At 30.5% G+C, this 20,739-nt stretch overlaps 1 protein-coding gene across 1 annotated transcript; it reads right to left on the bottom strand.

Annotated features, from left to right (window-relative positions):
- Positions 1-3,544: 3,544 nt before the first annotated feature.
- LOC144559552 (putative flavin-containing monooxygenase 1) lies at positions 3,545-7,567 on the bottom strand. The gene is made up of 5 exons (XM_078308616.1): positions 7,041-7,567; positions 6,521-6,761; positions 5,147-5,325; positions 4,409-4,758; positions 3,545-4,167 (listed from the first exon to the last, which is right to left on the bottom strand). The coding sequence occupies exons 1-5, from the start codon at positions 7,485-7,487 to the stop codon at positions 3,807-3,809; spliced, it is 1,578 nt and encodes a 525-aa protein (XP_078164742.1). The 5' UTR covers positions 7,488-7,567; the 3' UTR covers positions 3,545-3,806.
- Between the last annotated feature and the right edge of the window lie 13,172 nt (positions 7,568-20,739).

Raw genomic sequence — 20,739 nt, 5'->3', positions numbered from 1 at the left:
TTAGATGTGGTCTCTACAATAAATGTGCTTGGAGACCAAATTTTACATTTTTTGGAATTTTGTTACTATTTATTAAGATGGGTACAAAATTCAATGGTATGAATTTGACTAGTTTTTGTACCCATCTTAAGAAATAGTAAAAAAATTCCAAAAAATGTAAAATTTGGTCTCCAAGCACATTTTATTGTAGAGATCACATCTAACGGTTTGGATCAATGATTTGGATTTTGAAAATGTAGAAAATGCTTGTTGTAACTTGATCCCTCCTCATTATATATACATATACATATATTATATTATATATACCTAGAGATAGGCTAATATACAATCGATTACACCACGCCTCCCGTGCAACCAAGTGGTTTTCCAATTTTTAAAGTCCAAATGATCGATCTGAACCGTTAGATGTGTTCTCCATATTAAAATCTGCTTGGAGACCAAATTTTACATTTTTTAGAATTTTTTTACTATTTATTAAGCCACTTTGAAAATCGCTGATCCAACGGTAGCTTCTGATTTTTACTGTTTGGCAAGCCACCGTTGGATCAGCAATTTTCAAAGTGGCTTAATAAATAGTAAAAAAATTCCAAAAAATGTAAAATTTGGTCTCCAAGCAGATTTTAATATGGAGAACACATCTAACGGTTCGGATCTATCATTTGGACTTTAAAAATCGGAAAACCACTTGGTTGCACGGGAGGCGTGGTGTAATCGATTGTATATTAGCCTATCTCTATATACCTATACATATACATATACATATATTATATTAATTTTTCTTACGGCCATAAAAAATCCGGCATGAAAAATGTTGATCCAGATTATTTGTAGCAGTCTTTCGAATAAATCAAATTATATAGTATTTCATCTATTTTTAAAAAAATATATTAAATATTTGTAATACTTCAATACAAAAAATAAATAAATTATAAAAACTGAAAAATGAAAAAAAAATCCGAAAAAAAAAATTCCTAAAAAGCAATTTTCAGAAAAGAAAAAAAATCCTAAATCCGGAAAAAATTATTCCTGATTTAGGAAAACAAAATCCTAAATCTGGAAAAAATTATTCCGGGTTTAGGATCCAATTTCCGGAAATTGGTATTGAAACCGGAAAAAAAATTCCGGTTTGGGTAGTTTTCGAAATAAACAAGAGGTTTGGTTAATTTTTTAAATTTATATATTTTTTTGGATATAAATAAAAAAATCGGGTTGTAGAATCGTATTCTTTTAATTACAATAGGCCTCTTTTGGGACCTTGCATTATACAGTTATACTAAGTTTAAATGCATGTATTTTGCTAGTTATTATTTATTTTTTTTATAAAATGTTAGTTGTTATATAAAACTTTCTTTATATTATGACTTGATTACAGTGTTCTAAATAGCGCGTTATATCGACGCAATAGTGTCGCTATAGCATTTTTGGACCTTAAACGCTAAGCTATGGAATGAAAGTGCGTTATTTCAGCTACAACCGCTATAGCGCACGCTATAGTACATATGCTTTTATTTAAAGGTCCAAACTGAAACTTTTTTAAGAATCAATTTTTTTTCAAGGTCCGGATAGTTTTTGTTTTTAAATAGAAAAAGATAGATAGTTTATATCATGATGCTTATGTTTTTTTTAATAGAAATAGATATATAATTTATACCTTATGTTTAGGTTATTTTGAATGAAAAAAAAAGATATATAATTTATAATATTGTTAGAGATATTTTGAATAGCAATTTGGACTTTGTACTAGTTCAATATAAATATTCCAACTCCTTAATTAATTTTTTGTTACTTATTATTCTGTGAGACTTTAGATAATATTGATAATTAGTAAAAATATAGATAATATTGATAATTAGTAAAAATACAAAACATAATTTTTTAAACAAAAAATGCTATGTAGGATAGCTTTTTTTTTTATAGCTACGCTATTTGCGATAGCTTTTATTTTAGCATCTCCGCATTGACGAGATAATCGCTATTTAGAACCTTGCTTTATTACGTTGAATATTGGATGTATAATTGTATGTTTAATGGCTAGCATGGATGTTAGCCAAATAATAATAATTCTACACGATTCTAAATAACAAACCATGTAAGGTTTCTAAAATCATACGTTGATGTCTTGTAGAAATCGTTTGTATAACCCTTGATATAGTATACGGTTAAAAATCTGACATGGTTGAAGTCTATTAACTGTATATGTTAGTACTATATAGATAGAGTTTGATAACCGTGAACAATGTAACCTCTTATTCATACATATGATACTCACAGATACTGTCGTGTAACCGTGTGTCATTAATTTTTCAGACCGCGTATATATAGTAGCGTTTTTTGTACTAGTGTTTAATTTGTTTTAGTTTTGAATATTTAAAGGTTTTTCAGTTATTATTATATGAGCGATTTTGAATTTTTTTACATTGGAATAAGTCGCACTATTTTGGAGTTAACTCAGCCCATTTTATGTTGATTAGTTAAGATGTCTAATTTTTTTTTTAATTTGGAGTTGTTAAAACTATATCATTATTTGTACCACCGTTATTATTAAATTTTTTGACAAGTAATATTTTATGTTTAACTAACTTCAAACGATTTAGTTCTCTACCTCACACAATCTTCAACAATGTTATGACAAATTGAATGACTTTGATTGGACATTAGACTGAAATTGATACGATACCAATTGAACCATCCATTACCAACAATGGAAAGTTTTTTTGTCAGGCTTTTTTTAAGAGTAGTAAATAAAGTATTGCGAAAGAAAAAAAAAATTATTGTCAAGAATAAATTGACATAAATTATTATTATTGATAAAAGTATCTCCGTAAAAATACCAACACCGTATTAAATACTTGTATCTCTCATGCACATAAATTCTTGTATAAATAATTGACATAACTGACATCTGAATAATTACAAACTTCGATCTTTTATAAATAATTTGTTTAATTGTGTTGACTTACAAAACATTCTAGAAGATGTTGCTGGAAACTGAATCTAAATGTTGTTAGAGTTAAACCTATATGAGCCGTCGGATACGGAGAATGTTTCTGATCTGCTGATCAAACAGCTAATTGAAGCCCCTTCCATTTGTATTAAAAACCCAGTAAATCAATCTGATCGAGCTGACCTTGACTTAGGTCAACTGATTTCACAATAAGCGAGCTGACCTTGACTAACTCGGATTGTTGCTATAAACAATAAGTTTAGAATTAGTAATAGCAATATCTTAATAAGTCTAGCTTAGTCAACACATGAAGGGGTCATAATCCTCTATGTATGAGTCTAAATAAAAAAAAAAAGTTGGCTAGTTAATTAGTAGTTAGTCAATCCAACTCGACGATACATATAATGTAGAATAATTAGATAGAAAGTTTTATTTATTTTAAATAAAAATCTTATATTACAACATGTATATAATAAATCTTAGCATTTCATTGAATTATATTAGTTCAAACTTTGACATAGCTCTTCAATTATTTTCTCAATCCTGCATACCAACTTTTTTGTTACTTTCCCAAGTCCGTTACATCGATCAAACCGTATAATTTAAAGAAGAAAATTGTACCTACATACAACTAAAACGCGGCACAAGAGAAGAAAAATATTCTAGACCATCAATTACGTACCAAACTCATCATATATAATTAACAGAAAGGTACGTATTTCATATATAGATGGTTTAGATATATTATAACTCTTTACAGGCCTTAAACGTTTTTTCCCTAAACATGCAAATACATATACAAAATTATTTTTTCTCACAAAATAATAATTAAATGTGTATGGGACATTTTCATATTGTCTAATTAGAAATTAATTAATTCGCTCTTCTCTTCCTTGTAGTCTTGGTTGTTGTAAGGACTGAAAGCCTCAGAGAACCAGTTCCCTTTCCTCCACTGCTCCCACCCCATTTCGCGGCACATGTCGTCACTGTGTTGGATGCTGTAAGTCGAGATGCAATGGCGCTTGTAGAATCGTGTCGTGCGCTTCATCACTTCTGTCTCAGTATTGACCTCCTTCAGCATGTCCGCTGCTCCTGGGAGCTTGACTCTCCCATTCAACAGGCTCGACAGCCACCGACACCTAAGCTCTGACGTGTGAAGGTTGGAAACACTCTCGATGTAGCCGACAAATGCCATGTTCGGTATAAATGGGTGGATTGTGCCCCTATATTTTGGCATAAAAATATATCAGTAGTCAGCACCATTGCATGCATGAGTGGCTGATTGACTGTAGCATGTATTGGTATCATTTTTATGTTTGTATTTAAAATGTATGTGCAGAGCGCACACATGCATTTATGCATGTAGTGTGTGTGTTTTATATAGTTATGTTAAACTTATACTACATATGTTAAATATGTATGCATACACACACACATGTATGTATGTACTGCAACTAGGCCTACCTATAGAGTGGCATCATGCCAGAATTGTTCTCGATCAAGCCATTGTAAGGCTTCGGCAAGACTGATCTCAGCTTCTTCTTACCCTCATATCCAGTTGCACAAAACACAATGTCTGCTTCGAGCTTGGTGCCATCCTCTAAAACCACACCCTTTTCCCAGAACCACCATTTGTCCGACTTCTCAAACCGGATCCGGCCGGCATCTGCCTCAGAGAAGAAGTTCTCAGGCAGGATGGCCATCTGACACGAGGCATAGTCCTCGTGGAATGCGTGCTCAGGCTTCAGGCCATACTTCTCCAATGGTAACTTGTAAGATAGATACGACTCGATGAACTTTGAGACACCTGTCTTCTGCATCAAGCAAAAAAAAAAATAAACTTCAGACTTGAGCAATCTAACTTTTGAAACTGAAAGTACGGAATCAATTAACAAATTTAGGTTTCTTTCTGGAATAATTTTCTGATAAGTCCTAGTGCTGAATGTTATTTTTTTTTTCATTTTTTTTATTCCACACGTGCAATAGCTAGAAGAAAGTTCGTCAAATTGCAAGACCTGCTCTGAGTCTCACTATGGTATTTGAGTTCAAAGTCCTTAATTTAAGTTCACACACATTAGCTTATAAATAAACAAGTTGAAGTATAACTATCCCATGCGGTCGACAAATTAATCAATTTAGAAAAATAAAATATTAAGTTTGGTATGAATGATTACATATATAGAAAAATACTTGTACACATACCAAGGGGGTCAAGAGGTGGGAAAGGAGAGATCTAAAGAGCCCCTGGTTTGGCCTTTCATGTAGGAACTGAGATGACCTAGTTGAGTAGAAGAGATAGAAAGGTAGGCCCCAAATGGAGTAAGAGGGGACCACCCAATGCAAAGTTCTTATTACCATTGTACATGGTTGTCCATCTAATCCTGAAATTAAAAGCAAACATGAAGAAAATTAAGAGATATAAATACAGTGCTTGGCTACTCTACTTCCATGAGCATTTGAGGGTATATGTTTATAAGTCATTTTTTCGTTTTCAAAATTTAAAAAGTCGATCTGAACCGTTAGATGTGATCTTTATTTTGAAATGTGCTTAGAGACAAAATTTTACATTTTTCTGAATTTTTTTATTATTTATTAAGCCACTTTGAAAAATATTGATCCAACGGTAGCTTCTAATGATGATGATAATAATGATCATTATAATAATAATAATAATAATAATAATGATCATCATCATCATCATTTATATATATTCTTTACTCTGTTAACATTCCACGTAGAAATTAACTACACAGTAATATACATGACATATTGGATGAATTGAAGTAAGAACAGCCTGAAACATATATATATATGATATGCCGTTGACCAAAAATGAGAAATGAAATGGCCTGTGGTCTTATATTAGTATTCATAGAAGTTATGACTAGAAATAGATGTGATTTTCGAATGAGGCCAAGAAAGTCAAATAGAAATCTCATTACTTCAGCTGAAATTGTTGCAGGGGTGTTGACATCTTCCAAGATTCTCAAAAGATAGAAAACTAAAGAAAGCAATTTAATTGAAATTAATACGCGCTGAAACACTAATTTGGCTCTGTAGATAAGGTGGATTCCACATTAATTAGAAGCATCAACTAAGGCATGCATTACAACAAAGTACAAACATATATCCATGATATTACTATGCTATCTATATGTTACCAAACGAGTTTATAAAGAGTAACTCTCTTGGGATAAAGCTATGCAAGTACGGATCGAGTTTAAATACATGTCCCAGGAACTTAATTAAGATTTTAATATTGATTAAAACCAACTAATTTGTAATTAAAACATTTATTGAAAATATTTTTTTACTATCAACATAATCTTCTTCTTCTTTTTAATACAAACGCTAATTAATTCACCGACCCATACATGCACATAGCTTGACTTGCTACTATATATACTAAAAGAAATATTAGTTCATATTACAATTCCAAAAACACTTGAAGCTTATTAATGCTCAATTATGTCTAGCAATTATAGTCATGTCAGTTATCTTTTTGTATATTTAGATACAAAGATGTAAATAAACATATTAAATATTTAATATATACAGAAATAGAAAATCACATACCTTGATTTGCCTCCGCACATTCAAGAGCTAGATCAATTGCAGATTTCTTGTAACCTATAACCACGACCTTCTTCCCCTTCATTAACTCCTTGGTTTCTTCTTCTTTCAGCTTGCAATAATCTAAAGTATGCAATACTTTTCCATCGAATACCTCTGGTCCTCGACCCCAAGGGAAAACCGGCATTTTTGGTACATCTCCATACTTTCCGAGACACATCACCACGAACTCAAACTCGTACCACTGTTAGAGAAATCAATATATAGATGTAAGTTAGAAATCATATATTGAAATATATGAAACGTGCAGAACAGCAGAAGTTTATACTAGATGCATGGCCGATCAAGTGAAGAAAAAATGGAACCAAAGATAAAAAGGAGAAGAGAATGAAAGAAGTTAATTTAGAAACCTTGATTAAAAGATTCACCAAAAACACCAAAACCCTAAAGGTTATTTTGCATACCACAAAAATATATCTCTCTTACTTGAAGTCATTTTAAAGCACAAGTAAAAGCATCTCACCTCAACGGTCGCCGATTGACCAGTAACAATGCCAACCTCCCACATAGGCCGACCGTTTAGAGCCTGCCCATTACCACTCCACAACTCGCTAAACCCCGCATTTTTCTCGTCTCCTAAGTATTTTATCTCCACCACCTTACTCTCCAACTTAACAAACCTCCATAGATCAAAATGGGTAGCATATGATTCAAGGTAATCTAATATTTCCTTGTAGGTGGGGAAGGTCGGGTCAGTGCGGTCAGGCCAGGGAAAGTCCGAGAACTCGTAGTCTGGCCGTGGGGTCTGGAGGCGTGTGGAGCGGTATGAGCAGTGCCGCCACACGCCACCTATTGATGATGTAGCTTCAAACACTGTTGGGTTGAGCCATGCCAGCTGTTTAGCAGCAGCAAGCCCACTTATCCCTCCGCCTATTATTGCCACCCTCGACTCTTTGCGCAAACCCACCATTTTTGTCCCTCTCTCACTTGAAATCTAATAAAAACAATTATCTTCCTCACTTGGCGTATCACTAAAATGCTAGATCTTTTTTTTTTTTTGAAGGTTAAATGCTAGCTCTTTCTTTGTTGTATAGAAGCTGGCACTTTCTGAATGGAACTTAGAAGTGTAATGAAGGATAAGTGACAGATTAATGGGGTATTTATATATACAAATGGAGGCGTCAAACTTGAAAAACAAATCTAAACACGTACTGCAAGAAAGTTCTCAAAACCAACGTGCTTGGATGTGAGTCTAGGTTTAATTAGACTTTGAACCTGAGCTTAGGTCTCTCTTAGAGAAAAATTCCAATCTGTTTCCAAGAAAATGTTAATTAGTCTACAATAACCATTCTATGTTATCAGTTATATTTTGAATATATATAATTAAGTTAATTATGAAGCAAACGATCCTCTTATGAGATCTTGACCTAGCCCTCGAACCAACGCCAGCCTGGCTGGTCTCAACTCTCAAGCCCATAAATTTTATTAGCAATTGGGATTTTCTGTAGCCAGTTCATGGGGCAGGAGTTCACAGAAATATCTCTTAATTTCCAATGAAAAAGAGAGAGAAAAACATAAGAATCAAATAATATAAAATAAGATATTAAATTATTGAAATTTATTTTCTGATATAAAATCAAAGAGAAATACTTTGAATTCAACAGTAATCAAAGATCACCAATACATCCAGTTTACACGATAGTTAGAAATTGAACATTTAATTCTATATGTTGAACTTCATTAGGAAGTTGACCGGCCCATAGGTTGCGCGCATTCTCAACTTTTTATATGATGTAGTTTTAGATGGTAATTTTGTTAGCATCAGGAACAAATCTAGCTCCTAGCTAGAAGTAATAGTATATACATACATACAAATATGAGTAAAGTGATTTTGAAATGCTTTCAGATCAAGCTAGCTCCTAGCTAGAAGTAAAAATGCTTTCAGATTAAGTGATTTTCTACATATCTAAAAAAATAGTAAAACAAATTCTATAAAATATAAAATTTGGTTTGCAAGTATATTTTCATATAAAGATCATATTGAACGGTTCGAATCGACCGTTAGGATTTTGAAAACTTAAATATTAAACATTGCATGGAGACCCTCTATGTTACGCGTAGTACCGTAGCCAATACACACATGCACACATATAAACATATATAGAAATATACATATATAGAGAGAGAGATTGACTAATATGATTTCGGTAGCACTACCAATCCAAATTTCAAAAAATCAAATTCGAAACTTCGAACTAAGTAGCTAAGTAAATTGGTTATATATTGAATTTGTATAATACCAATTTTTTACTATTTTTAGAATTCTTTATGATTTATGAAAGATGACAAAAAATGGTCTAAAATATTGACAATTTTCTTTTATTTTCATAACATTTTTTGCCATCTTTCATAAATAATAAAAAATAGTAAAAAAAATTCCAAAAATAGTAAAAATTGGTATTAATCATAAAAAAAATGTTTGGATCTAAGTTATTAATCCTGGTTTGAAAGTCATTTCTAGATGAATAAAGAAATTATCATGGTTCTTCTAGTACATTGAAATTAAGATATATACTCCATATATTTTTTGAAAAACAAAATTTGATTTGACATTTTGAATGTTAGATCAAATTGATTTTTTTCGAAAATAGAAGGACCGTGATATTTTATTTATTTACTCATAAGTGACTTTTGAATCATGATCAATAATTCAGATCTAAAACACTTTTTTCCAATAACAAATAAATATTTTAATTTTTCTTACAATCCCAAAATATCATGCCTGAAAAATGTTGATCCAAGTTATTTGTCGCATTCTTTCTAATAAATTCAATTATATAGTATTCCATCTATTTTCAAAAAAGTACAAACATATTTCTAATATTTCAATACAAAAAATAAATAAATCATAACATCTTCTATTTATTTAAAAAATTAAAAAATCTTATTTTCGGAAAATAATTTTTCAGATTGAGCATATTCCGAATATTTTCAAATGGGGTGTGGATTTGTAAATTTTGTATTATTTTTTTAATATTAATAAAATTTTCGGGTTTTATTTCATGCGAGTATTAATTGTTCAAATGATGTGGCGTGCTCTTATTTAAACGATGGACCGGTAGTGAAATTACGCAAATGACATGGCGTTGGTGGGCATGTTAACTGATATTATATACCCTATTAGTCCAATATTTATAAGAATATTGGATATCATATTGCGATTTTAATTTCTTGCCAAAGTTTTAGGAGCTTAAATTCAAAATAATGGGACGTTATTTGTTCTTAATTATAATTATTTTATTCTCTTTTAAATGTCCCAATATCTCCATTATTACCAAATGTGCATTTTGCTAATTTTCTCTCATGCTCATCTACTAAAATCTAGTCTAATGAGGTGATTATATTGTACAAGTGATCCATCCACTAGTGTAAAAACTGGAATCAGGATCGGTTATATGAGCCAACCGATCCTAAAAGGTATTTGAATCGGTTTTCTTAAAAAAACCGATCTTAAAAACTATTCAGATCGGGTTTTATTGTCAACCGATTCTGATTTATGAACTATCAGGATCAGTTTTTTGTTAGAACTGATCCTGATACTATCAGGATCAGTTATTCTAAATAGGATCGGTTTTTTATAAATAACCGATCTTAATAATTCAACTATCAGGGTCGGTTGTTGATAAAATCCGATCCTAATAGTATCAGGATCGGTTCTAACAAAAAACCGATCCTGATAATTGAAATATCTCAAATAAATCTTATATATTATTTTTATCTCAAATAAATCTTATTAATTGAAATATATCAGAAAATAGCATCTGGATCGGGTCTATACATAATAACCGATCCAGATAACTTAAATACATCTAACAAATTAAAATATATCAGAAAATAGCATCTGGATCGGTTTTGTACATAATAACCGATCCTGATAGTATCTGGATCGGATTTATTGCTAAAAACCGATCCTGATACTTTTCTTTTCAACTTTGAAAAAAATAGTATTAGGATAGGTTATTTATAAAGAACCGATCCTAATATTATCAGGATCGGTTTTTTATAAAAAACTAATCCTGATACTTTTTTTTCAAAGTTGGTTCTGTAAAAAAAAAAAGTATCAAGATCGGTTTTTTTTATAAAAAACCGATCCTGATACTTTTTTTTTTTTTTTTTGCAGAACCAACTTTGAAAAACAAATAGTATTAGAATCAGTTATTTCAAATAACCAATTCTAATACTATTTTTTTTTTGCAGAACCAACTTTGTGTGGTGCGCTGTATGTAGTCTAAAATGCTATGTTCGGATTGAAAGCAAATTGGCACAGTGACAGCTTCAAAATTGAGATAGCAAATTTCATTTTATAATTAGTTTTTTTTTAATATTTTAAAATATTTATGTTTGTAATTTTAATATTGAGAAGTATATGTAATTAGGCATTTGTGTTATATGTAATTAGTGTGGTGATTAATAGAATATATATATATGGCTGTTGTATATGGCATATGGTTCAATTATAAATTTTTTTTTGATGAAAATTAATGTAATTTATATTATTAAAATTTATGTGATAATATAATTAATTATTTGACATTGATATTTCATTTTGACTATTGAATTTTTTTATACAATCATGCATGATGCATCAATGACTTGTGCCATATAATAATATACATAGGACTTGAACCCTTGTTGTGTGGGGTTGTGAAGGAACGGATACGAACATTAGCATTTGGTCGATCGGAACCGTTAAAATGAAAGAATGTCATATTAATTTCACCATTATAAAATTTGATACAATTCGGGATTCATTTACTAGTTCATCAAAGCAAAACAATATAGCAACATCGCACGGCCGTAAATAGTTTACGTTGGATCAAGGCTTACAGTTGTCGGGCCTTCGGCACTTTTACGTTATTAATGTTTTATGTTATATCTTGATCATTTTAAAAATTATTACATATCATTTAATTACAGACCCACCGTTGGATGATCATGCAGAAATGAACGGTCTGCATTCCATTTAACAATTTGATGCCATTAATAATAATAAAATTGTACAAAATTGATCATGGTAGAGTTGATTTGGCCATACAAACACAAATAAATAATTTTTATATTTTTCACATTTTTCTTAATATTTATCCGTGTACATGCATTACCAAACAGAAAAGAAAATAAATGGTAGCCATTTGATGGTTGATAGACCATCAATATGAGTGGGGTTTATCTCAGTGATTTTTCTCATATATAGTATCAGGATCGGTTTTTTATAAAAAACCAATCCTGATACTATTTTTTTTCAAAGTTGGTTCTGCAAAAAAAAAAAATACTATTAGGATCGGTTTTTTATAAAAAAACCGATCCTAATAGTATCAGGATCGGTTTTTTATAAAAAACCGACCTTGATACTATTTTTTTTTTTTGCTGCAGAACCAACTTTAAAAAAAAATAGTATCAGGATCAGTTTTTTATAAAAAACCGATCCTGATACTATTAGGATCGGTTTTTTATGAACAACCGATCCTAATACTATTTACTCCCTATATAACCTGCTTAGGGTTCTTCTTATTTTCATTTCGCGCCTCTCATTTTCAACTTAGCGTCTCTCTCTGTGTCTCCGTATCTCCCTCTCAAATCCTCAGTACTCTTTGTGTCTCTCCCTCTGTCTCCGTCTCTCCCTCTCCTCCGTGTCTCTCTCTCTCTCTTTCTCTCCGTCTCTTCCTCTCAAAGCCGAGCCTCTCGCACCTCCGGCTCAATTGTGTCAGTTTTTAAATTTTTTATTGTTTCAAAAATTAATTAATGGTGTTTGTATATTGTTTTACAGTCTTGAGGACATCTCGCTCAAGTTACTTAATCATCCGGCCGATCAACTATCACGGTATTAGTTTTATCTAATTTTCTCATTATTATACTTTAAAAACACATTTTTTTTGTATTTTTTATTGTAAAATGTTTTTCCATCTAATTGTTACCTTTGTTTTCATTTTTAGGATCTTTTTTAATCTCAAGTGATGTGATTGCAAAAGAGGTCATTATTTATTTTTTTATTGTTGTGCCTTACATTAATTGCATAAATGTGTGTTAATTGAAGAAATATCTCAATTAGTCACTTGTATGTTTGTTAATTAATTTTTTTTTGATTTAAATTTCTTGTTATAATATGTAATGCTTCACAAAACTCTATATGAACATGAATTTTTTGTAATAATTTAAGATGTGTATGATATTTAATTTAGGATGTGTATATGATATTTGATTATTGCTTCTTACTGTGCAAAAAAAAAAAATTTAGGATGCTGACCAGCAAAATATATATGGAAGCTGGTCAAATAAATAAATAAAAAATTTAGCTTCAATAAAACATTAGGATCGGTTATTTTAAACAACCGATCCAAATTACTACTATTAGGATCGGTTATTTTTTAATAACCGATCCTAAAAGTTTTTTTTCCAGATCCTAATTCCAAAAAAAAAAAAAGTATCAAGATCGGTTTTTTATAAAAAACCGATCCTAATACTATTTATTTTCAAAGTTGGTTCTGCAAAAAAAAAATAGTATCAGGATCGGTTTTTTATAAAAAACCGATCCTCATAGTATTAGGATCGGTTTTTTATAAACAACCGATCCTCATAGTATTAGGGTCGGTTTTTTTATAAACAACCGATCCTAATACTATTTACTCCCTATATAACCTGCTTAGGGTTCTTCTTATTTTCATTTCGCGCCTCACATTTTCAACTTAGCGTCTCTCTCTCTGTGTCTCCGTATCTCCCTCTCAAATCCTCAGTACTCTTTGTGTCTCTCTCTCTGTCTCCGTCTCTCCCTCTCCTCCGTGTCTCTCTCTCTCTCTTTCTCTCCGTCTCTTCCTCTCAAAGCCGAGCCTCTCGCACCTCCGGCTCAATTGTGTCAGTTTTTAATTTTTTTATTGTTTCAAAAATTAATTAATGGTGTTTGTATATTGTTTTACAGTCTTGAGGACATCTCGCTCAAGTTACTTAATCATCCGGCCGATCAACTATCACGATATTAGTTTTATCTAATTTTCTCATTATTATACTTTAAAAACACATTTTTTTGTATTTTTTATTGTAAAATGTTTTTCCATCTAATTGTTACCTTTGTTTTCATTTTTAGGATCTTTTTTAATCTCAAGTGATGTGATTGCAAAAGAGGTAATTATTTATTTTTTTATTGTCGTGCCTTACATTAATTGCATAAATGTGTGTTAATTGAAGAAATAGCTCAATTAGTCACTTGTATGTTTGTTAATTAATTTTTTTTGGATTTAAATTTCTTGATATAATATGTAATGCTTCACAAAACTCTATATGAACATGAATTTTTTGTAATAATTTAAGATGTGTATGATATTTAATTTAGGATGTGTATATGATATTTGATTATTGCTTCTTACTGTGCAAAAAAAAAAAAATTTAGGATGCTGACCAGCAAAATATATATGGAAGCTGGTCAAATAAATAAATAAAAAATTTAGCTTCAATAAAACATTAGGATCGGTTATTTTAAACAACCGATCCAAATTACTACTATTAGGATCGGTTATTTTTTAATAACCGATCCTAAAAGTTTTTTTTCCAGATCCTAATTCCAAAAAAAAAAAAAGTATCAAGATCGGTTTTTTATAAAAAACCGATCCTAATACTATTTATTTTCAAAGTTGGTTCTGCAAAAAAAAAATAGTATCAGGATCGGTTTTTTATAAAAAACCGATCCTCATAGTATTAGGATCGGTTTTTTATAAACAACCGATCCTCATAGTATTAGGGTCGGTTTTTTTATAAACAACCGATCCTAATACTATTTACTCCCTATATAACCTGCTTAGGGTTCTTCTTATTTTCATTTCGCGCCTCACATTTTCAACTTAGCGTCTCTCTCTCTGTGTCTCCGTATCTCCCTCTCAAATCCTCAGTACTCTTTGTGTCTCTCTCTCTGTCTCCGTCTCTCCCTCTCCTCCGTGTCTCTCTCTCTCTCTTTCTCTCCGTCTCTTCCTCTCAAAGCCGAGCCTCTCGCACCTCCGGCTCAATTGTGTCAGTTTTTAATTTTTTTATTGTTTCAAAAATTAATTAATGGTGTTTGTATATTGTTTTACAGTCTTGAGGACATCTCGCTCAAGTTACTTAATCATCCGGCCGATCAACTATCACGATATTAGTTTTATCTAATTTTCTCATTATTATACTTTAAAAACACATTTTTTTTGTATTTTTTATTGTAAAATGTTTTTCCATCTAGTTGTTACCTTTGTTTTCATTTTTAGGATCTTTTTTAATCTCAAGTGATGTGATTGCAAAAGAGGTAATTATTTATTTTTTTATTGTCGTGCCTTACATTAATTGCATAAATGTGTGTTAATTGAAGAAATAGCTCAATTAGTCACTTGTATGTTTGTTAATTAATTTTTTTTGGATTTAAATTTCTTGATATAATATGTAATGCTTCACAAAACTCTATATGAACATGAATTTTTTGTAATAATTTAAGATGTGTATGATATTTAATTTAGGATGTGTATATGATATTTGATTATTGCTTCTTACTGTGCAAAAAAAAAAAAAATTAGGATGCTGACCAGCAAAATATATATGGAAGCTGGTCAAATAAATAAATAAAAAATTTAGCTTCAATAAAACATTAGGATCGGTTATTTTAAACAACCGATCCAAATTACTACTATTAGGATCGGTTATTTTTTAATAACCGATCCTAAAAGTTTTTTTTCCAGATCCTAATTCCAAAAAAAAAAAAAAAAGTATCAGGGTCGGTTTTTTATAAAAAACCGATCCTAATACTATTTATTTTCAAAGTTGGTTCTGCAAAAAAAAATAGTATCAGGATCGGTTTTTTATAAAAAAAACCGATCCTCATAGTATTAGGATCGGTTTTTTATAAACAACCGATCCTAATACTATTTATTTTCAAAGTTGGTTCTGCAAAAAAAAAAAAAGTATCAGGATCGGTTTTTTATAAAAAAAAACCGATCCTAATACTATTTATTTTCAAAGTTGGTATAAAAGAAATAGTATCGGTTAACCTAAGGAACCGATCCTAATAGGTATTAATTTGGATCGGTTATTTTAAAGAACCGATCCAGAATATAACTATTAGGGTCGGTTCGTTAAGAAAAACCGATCCAGATAACTGCTATTAAGATCGGTTATAATAAACAACCGATTCTAATAGTTGCTATTTGGATCGGTTCTTTAAAAAATAAAAAACCGATCCTGATAGTATCAGTATCGCCTTCATCAGGATCGGTTGTATTCCGATACTGATATGCGTATATAACCGATCCTGATTCCATGTTTTCCACTAGTGATCTGCATATATTAATTCTCTTATAGCTAGGTCACGGCTAAATCCTTAAATAAAAAGAACTACAATTTACAACCAACACTTCAAGCTAGCTGAATATATGATCTATTTTGGATATATAGCGTGTAATCGTTAAATCAACATTAGATTGTATATATATTTGAGATATTTTGTATTCCAGTAAGATCGCGTTGATAATATATATAATTTATATAATTTGTCAGATTAATAATTTACTATAGCAAGAAGCACATGTGGACCCATTTTGGATTTACTGGGTCAATCCAAATAATTAATTAAATTAGCTGTGTATCTGTGGGCTTATATTATATTGGTGTCTTATAGAGTAATAGAAGAGCCATACATGAATTTGTGCGAGGGGAATATGAAAAAATAAAATAATAAAATGCCATATAAACAAGTGAATAAAGGGTACATAGGTTTGAAAGAGGCAACGAACAACAAAAACCCCGTGGAGTTGACCGCTTTGAGAACAGACAGACTCAACTTATCTAATACTGTATATTGTTTCTTTCTTTGCTATATATCAGCACCCCCATATGTGTACTCTAATATCAATATACATGATTTATATATTGTCCACAAATATTTTTTATAAAAAAACAATTAAATTTTATGTATGTTTCACAACATATCAAATGACTTGATTTCAATGGCTTGAAATCAACAGTTCTTGATAAAGCATCAATCAATACTTAAATTGTATGAAATTTTATTATTAAATTTGTTATATGGCCAATTAAATATCTATAAATGTACTTTTTTAATTTATTTATTTTTAAATTCATCATTAAAATTGTCAAGTGATCCATGCATCTTCTTTTTATTATGGTAATTAAGATACACACAATCAATTATTGTAAATTAATGATATATAGATTGTTATTGCAATCATTTTATTAGAGGCTTAATGGAATAGAGAGGAACAAAATTATAAGTTAGCCCACTTTATTTTAATATTATAAATTTAGACAGTGATCATGTACAAAAAATATTTTATTTGAAAGGTCTAAATCCAACATTTTATGTTCCTCACAACTTTCTTCTATAATTATTTGAACATATATATCCAGATATTTTGAAATTCACCGATCATTTTATATAGATACATTATTCATAAAAGAAAAAAATATATATATATTGTGCACTTGTATATATATAATCATATGAATAAAGTCATTAATTAGATGTGATTGAGCATCTCATGGAATATTTGCATTAATTAATTGTAAAAAATTATCATGATTGTAGAGAGGTCGATCATTTCTCCAATGAAAATAAAATGACTAGCTTTATATACCTGTTTCTGAATAAGAGAGTGCGCGATTGCTTATCTGTTGATGTTGTTTGGTAAAGTATTACGCTTTTCATGAGATATATAGTATTATAGTACTACAAGTTTAAGTTGGAGTTGACTCAGTTATTTTAATCAATGGAAACATTACCAAGTCTTTGATTGTTTGTTAAATGAAAATGATTGGTGACACCTTGTTTACTATTTCTCTCATCTTTACAAGATCTTATCTCCGTTGATTTGCTAATAAATAACAATTTGGAAGATAAAATATTTTTAAATGCAAATGTATCACATGGCTGCACTGCACTTTAGTTGTAACACCTAGGGGCGGAACCAGGATTTGAATTTGGGAGGGGGCCGAGCCGCCGAAAGACGAAAGAACAATCTAGGATTTGAATTTGGGGGTGCCAATCGGTATGCATCTGTAAAAAACCATATGAAAATGTGCGCTTAGACTATACATATAAGCAACATCCTGGTTTTATGAGGGGTGCCCCCGCCGAGAGAGAGAGAGGAGGATTCCAATGCCTCATTTTTTTTATACCTCATCATACCTCATATTTTATATCTTCATTTTCTTCATATTCAAAGTCTAAATTGTCGATCCGAACCGTTCAACATGATATCCATACTAAAATATGGTTAGGAATGAAATTTTATATTTTTTTAGAATTTTTTTGCTATTTTTTAAGATGGGTAGAAAATCACTGTTTTTTGAACGGTTCAAAAATAGTGATTTTGTATCTATCTTAAAAAATACCAAAAAAATTCCAAAAAATATAAAATTTCATCTCCATGCATATTTTAGTATAAATATTTTGTTGAACGGTTCGGATCGACAATTTGGACTTTGAAAATGAAAATATAAAATATGAGGTATGAAAAAAATGAGGCATTGGAACCCTCCTCATATATATATATATATATATATATATATATATATATATATAGAGTTAGGCTAGGGTGCTATGGATAGCATAGAGGCCTCTATACTACGGCTCAATATTCGAGTTTTCAAAATCCAAATGGTCGATCCGAACCGTTCATCTTATTCTCCATATAAATATCTGCTTGGAGACCAAATTTTATAATTTTCTGAATTTTTTTACTATTTATTAAGCCACTTTGAAAATCGCTAATCCAACGGTTTTACTGTTTTGTGCAGCCACCGTTGGATCAACAATTTTGTAAAATACTTAATAAATAGTAAACAAATTCATAAAAATGTAAAATTTGGTCTCCAAGAAGATATTAATATGGAGAATAAGATTAACGGTTCGGATCGACCGTTTGGATTTTGAAAACTCGAATATTGAGCCGTAGCATAGAGGCCTCTATGCTATCCATAGCACCCCAGCCTAACTCTATATATATATATATAATTCCTGTGGATAGATGTATTGTTGGAATAATTTATCCAACACCAAATTGCAAAGAAATTTCTATAGAACTATACCATGTGGTAGATTCCTGCCATGTATACGAAAAATGTTAGCAATACATATATGATATCTGCTGAGAAGTAATTAGCTCGTATGCATGTAGCTAGAATGTTCCATGGAATTACTGAAAGAAAATTGTGTAACACGAAACTGACTTGATATGGGAAACAAATTAAGTTATATAAATCAATTTGTTTATATGTTTAAGTTACAAGATACAATTATATATTTTGAATTCCCCCGGTCAACCAAGGCATTGCTCCATAAGGTGGCACACAAACCTTATCATGTTTTTTTTATGGACTTAAAAGTATTCTAGAACCTGTTTAGCTGGCCAGGCTAGGTCAGAATTTCCAACTTATTTTTTCAACTTTCAAAGAAATGAAAACAAGCTAGAAAAATCTAGTAAGAATATTGAATTGAAAGACATAATTTCCAAAGAAAGAATACGGACCGTACGAATGGGAAATTCTAATTAAATTGCAAAATCTAATTTATTAACCAAGAAGACTGACTTTCTTTTGAAGAGTCTGTAAGCGCACATCGATCAACCCATTAACATGATCATAATTCATCCGGTATTCCGAATACAATTTGAAATAATTGTGGATTTAGAAACTGTATATAGTTAATTAGTTACATGCATATTGTATTTTGATTAATCTGACAGATAATTACTTGTACAGTTTTGTATTAAACATCAGGCAAAATCTGATGAATTACCAGCTAACATGTTTGAACGATTTAAATTTTATATTTTCTCATCTTTATTTCCGCCCCTGTAATTTTGAAATTTTTGAAGAGAAATGAAAATAATTAAATTCATAAGACTTAATTCACTTCGTATATGTTTTAGTTTTTTTTTCACTCAAAAGTTAAGTACACTGCAAAATTTCATGTGATTGTTTCAAATGATTTAGTTAATATTTGCTTCAAGTGAATAAAACTAATTAATTTATTAAGCTAAACTAATTATAAAATTTGATATGGTTAATTTTTTGAACTTTTTTAAGATGAATTTAAAAAAATTATTTGATTCGTTCAATTTGAATCAAGCAATATATATAGTATGTCATAATTTTTTAACTTTTAAATATTTAGTTTGGACGGGAGATGGGTTTAATAATTTCAGTCATATAGATTTAACTGGTTATAAAATTACTAAACTGAACCAAACAGAACTATTAACCTCTTTTTATTAAATGAACCGAACATATTCATTTAAAAACGGAACCGTTTAAATCGAACTCTCCAAATTCGGTTTAAAACCGATTAAACCAAACCCAATGAAGACCCCTAGTCGGAGTTGTTCGTTCAACATCAAAATTAGTAAGCATTTAATCTGCACACATCCCAAAACTATTTGTGCAAATTTTGAGACAGAACGAATAACTTGGACCGAACATCACATCAAATTTGATTCAATATGTTCATCCTATCGCTCCCGTTCATAGCACCGCTCTCTATTCCTGGCTAATTTCCTATCTATTAATTTATTTCTTACGCTTCTTTATTGATCAATCTGCATCCGACTCAGAGTGAAAACAATTGTTCAAGCAAAATTAAAACAATATAGTTTCCGTTGATGTAGATATATTAATATATATACGTGTAAGCGTTATAATACCTATATTATTTCTGGTGGTACGTAATTGTCATTTAATAAATTAAATTGTACCGAATAATATTGGTCACAATATATTCTGCTTGGAAATTGCATTCATATTACTTCCAAAACAAAAATATTGTGTTATATATGCGAATAGGAAGGAATTCACAAGCACCTTCCTATATGGAAAATGAGAATCACAAGTTGTTGATTTTTTTAAGACAACAAATTGGGCCCGGCCCATTTACTCATTTTATTAAAATGAATTTCCCGTCGGAAATTAAAAGGAAACGAGATAGAGAGAGATTATGTGTGCCGCATCTCTCTCAGAAATTGAGTGTTCTGTCTTTGTCCCTTCACCAAGTCATTTCAAGAGTTTTGTTCTCTTCTTGATACTTGTAAAAAAGTATCAGTAAGAGTTCTAATATTTTGTACTTGTAAGGCTCCTTTGATTGAGTGGATTTGTGCTGTATACTCCCGTAATTTTTTTCCGAAAGGGTTTTCACGTAAAAT

This window comes from Carex rostrata, chromosome 9, assembly GCF_964058835.1.
Source record: "Carex rostrata chromosome 9, lpCarRost1.2, whole genome shotgun sequence".
NCBI lineage: Eukaryota > Viridiplantae > Streptophyta > Magnoliopsida > Poales > Cyperaceae > Carex > Carex rostrata.
Note: the sequence above shows the minus strand (reverse complement) of the source record. Positions and strands in the feature narration are given on the sequence as shown.

What these genes read in the sequence shown, in the direction of transcription:
- LOC144559552 (XM_078308616.1), bottom strand. Translation starts at nt 7,487, where the DNA reads ATGGTGGGTTTGCGCAAAGAGTCGAGGGTGGCAATAATAGGCGGAGGG. An exon ending in GTCAATCGGCGACCGTTGAG is followed by an intron (nt 6,762 to 7,040) that starts GTGAGATGCTTT and finishes TTTCTCTAACAG; the next exon opens with TGGTACGAGTTTGAGTTCGT. An exon ending in CCCACCTCTTGACCCCCTTG is followed by an intron (nt 4,759 to 5,146) that starts GTATGTGTACAA and finishes TGCTTGATGCAG; the next exon opens with AAGACAGGTGTCTCAAAGTT.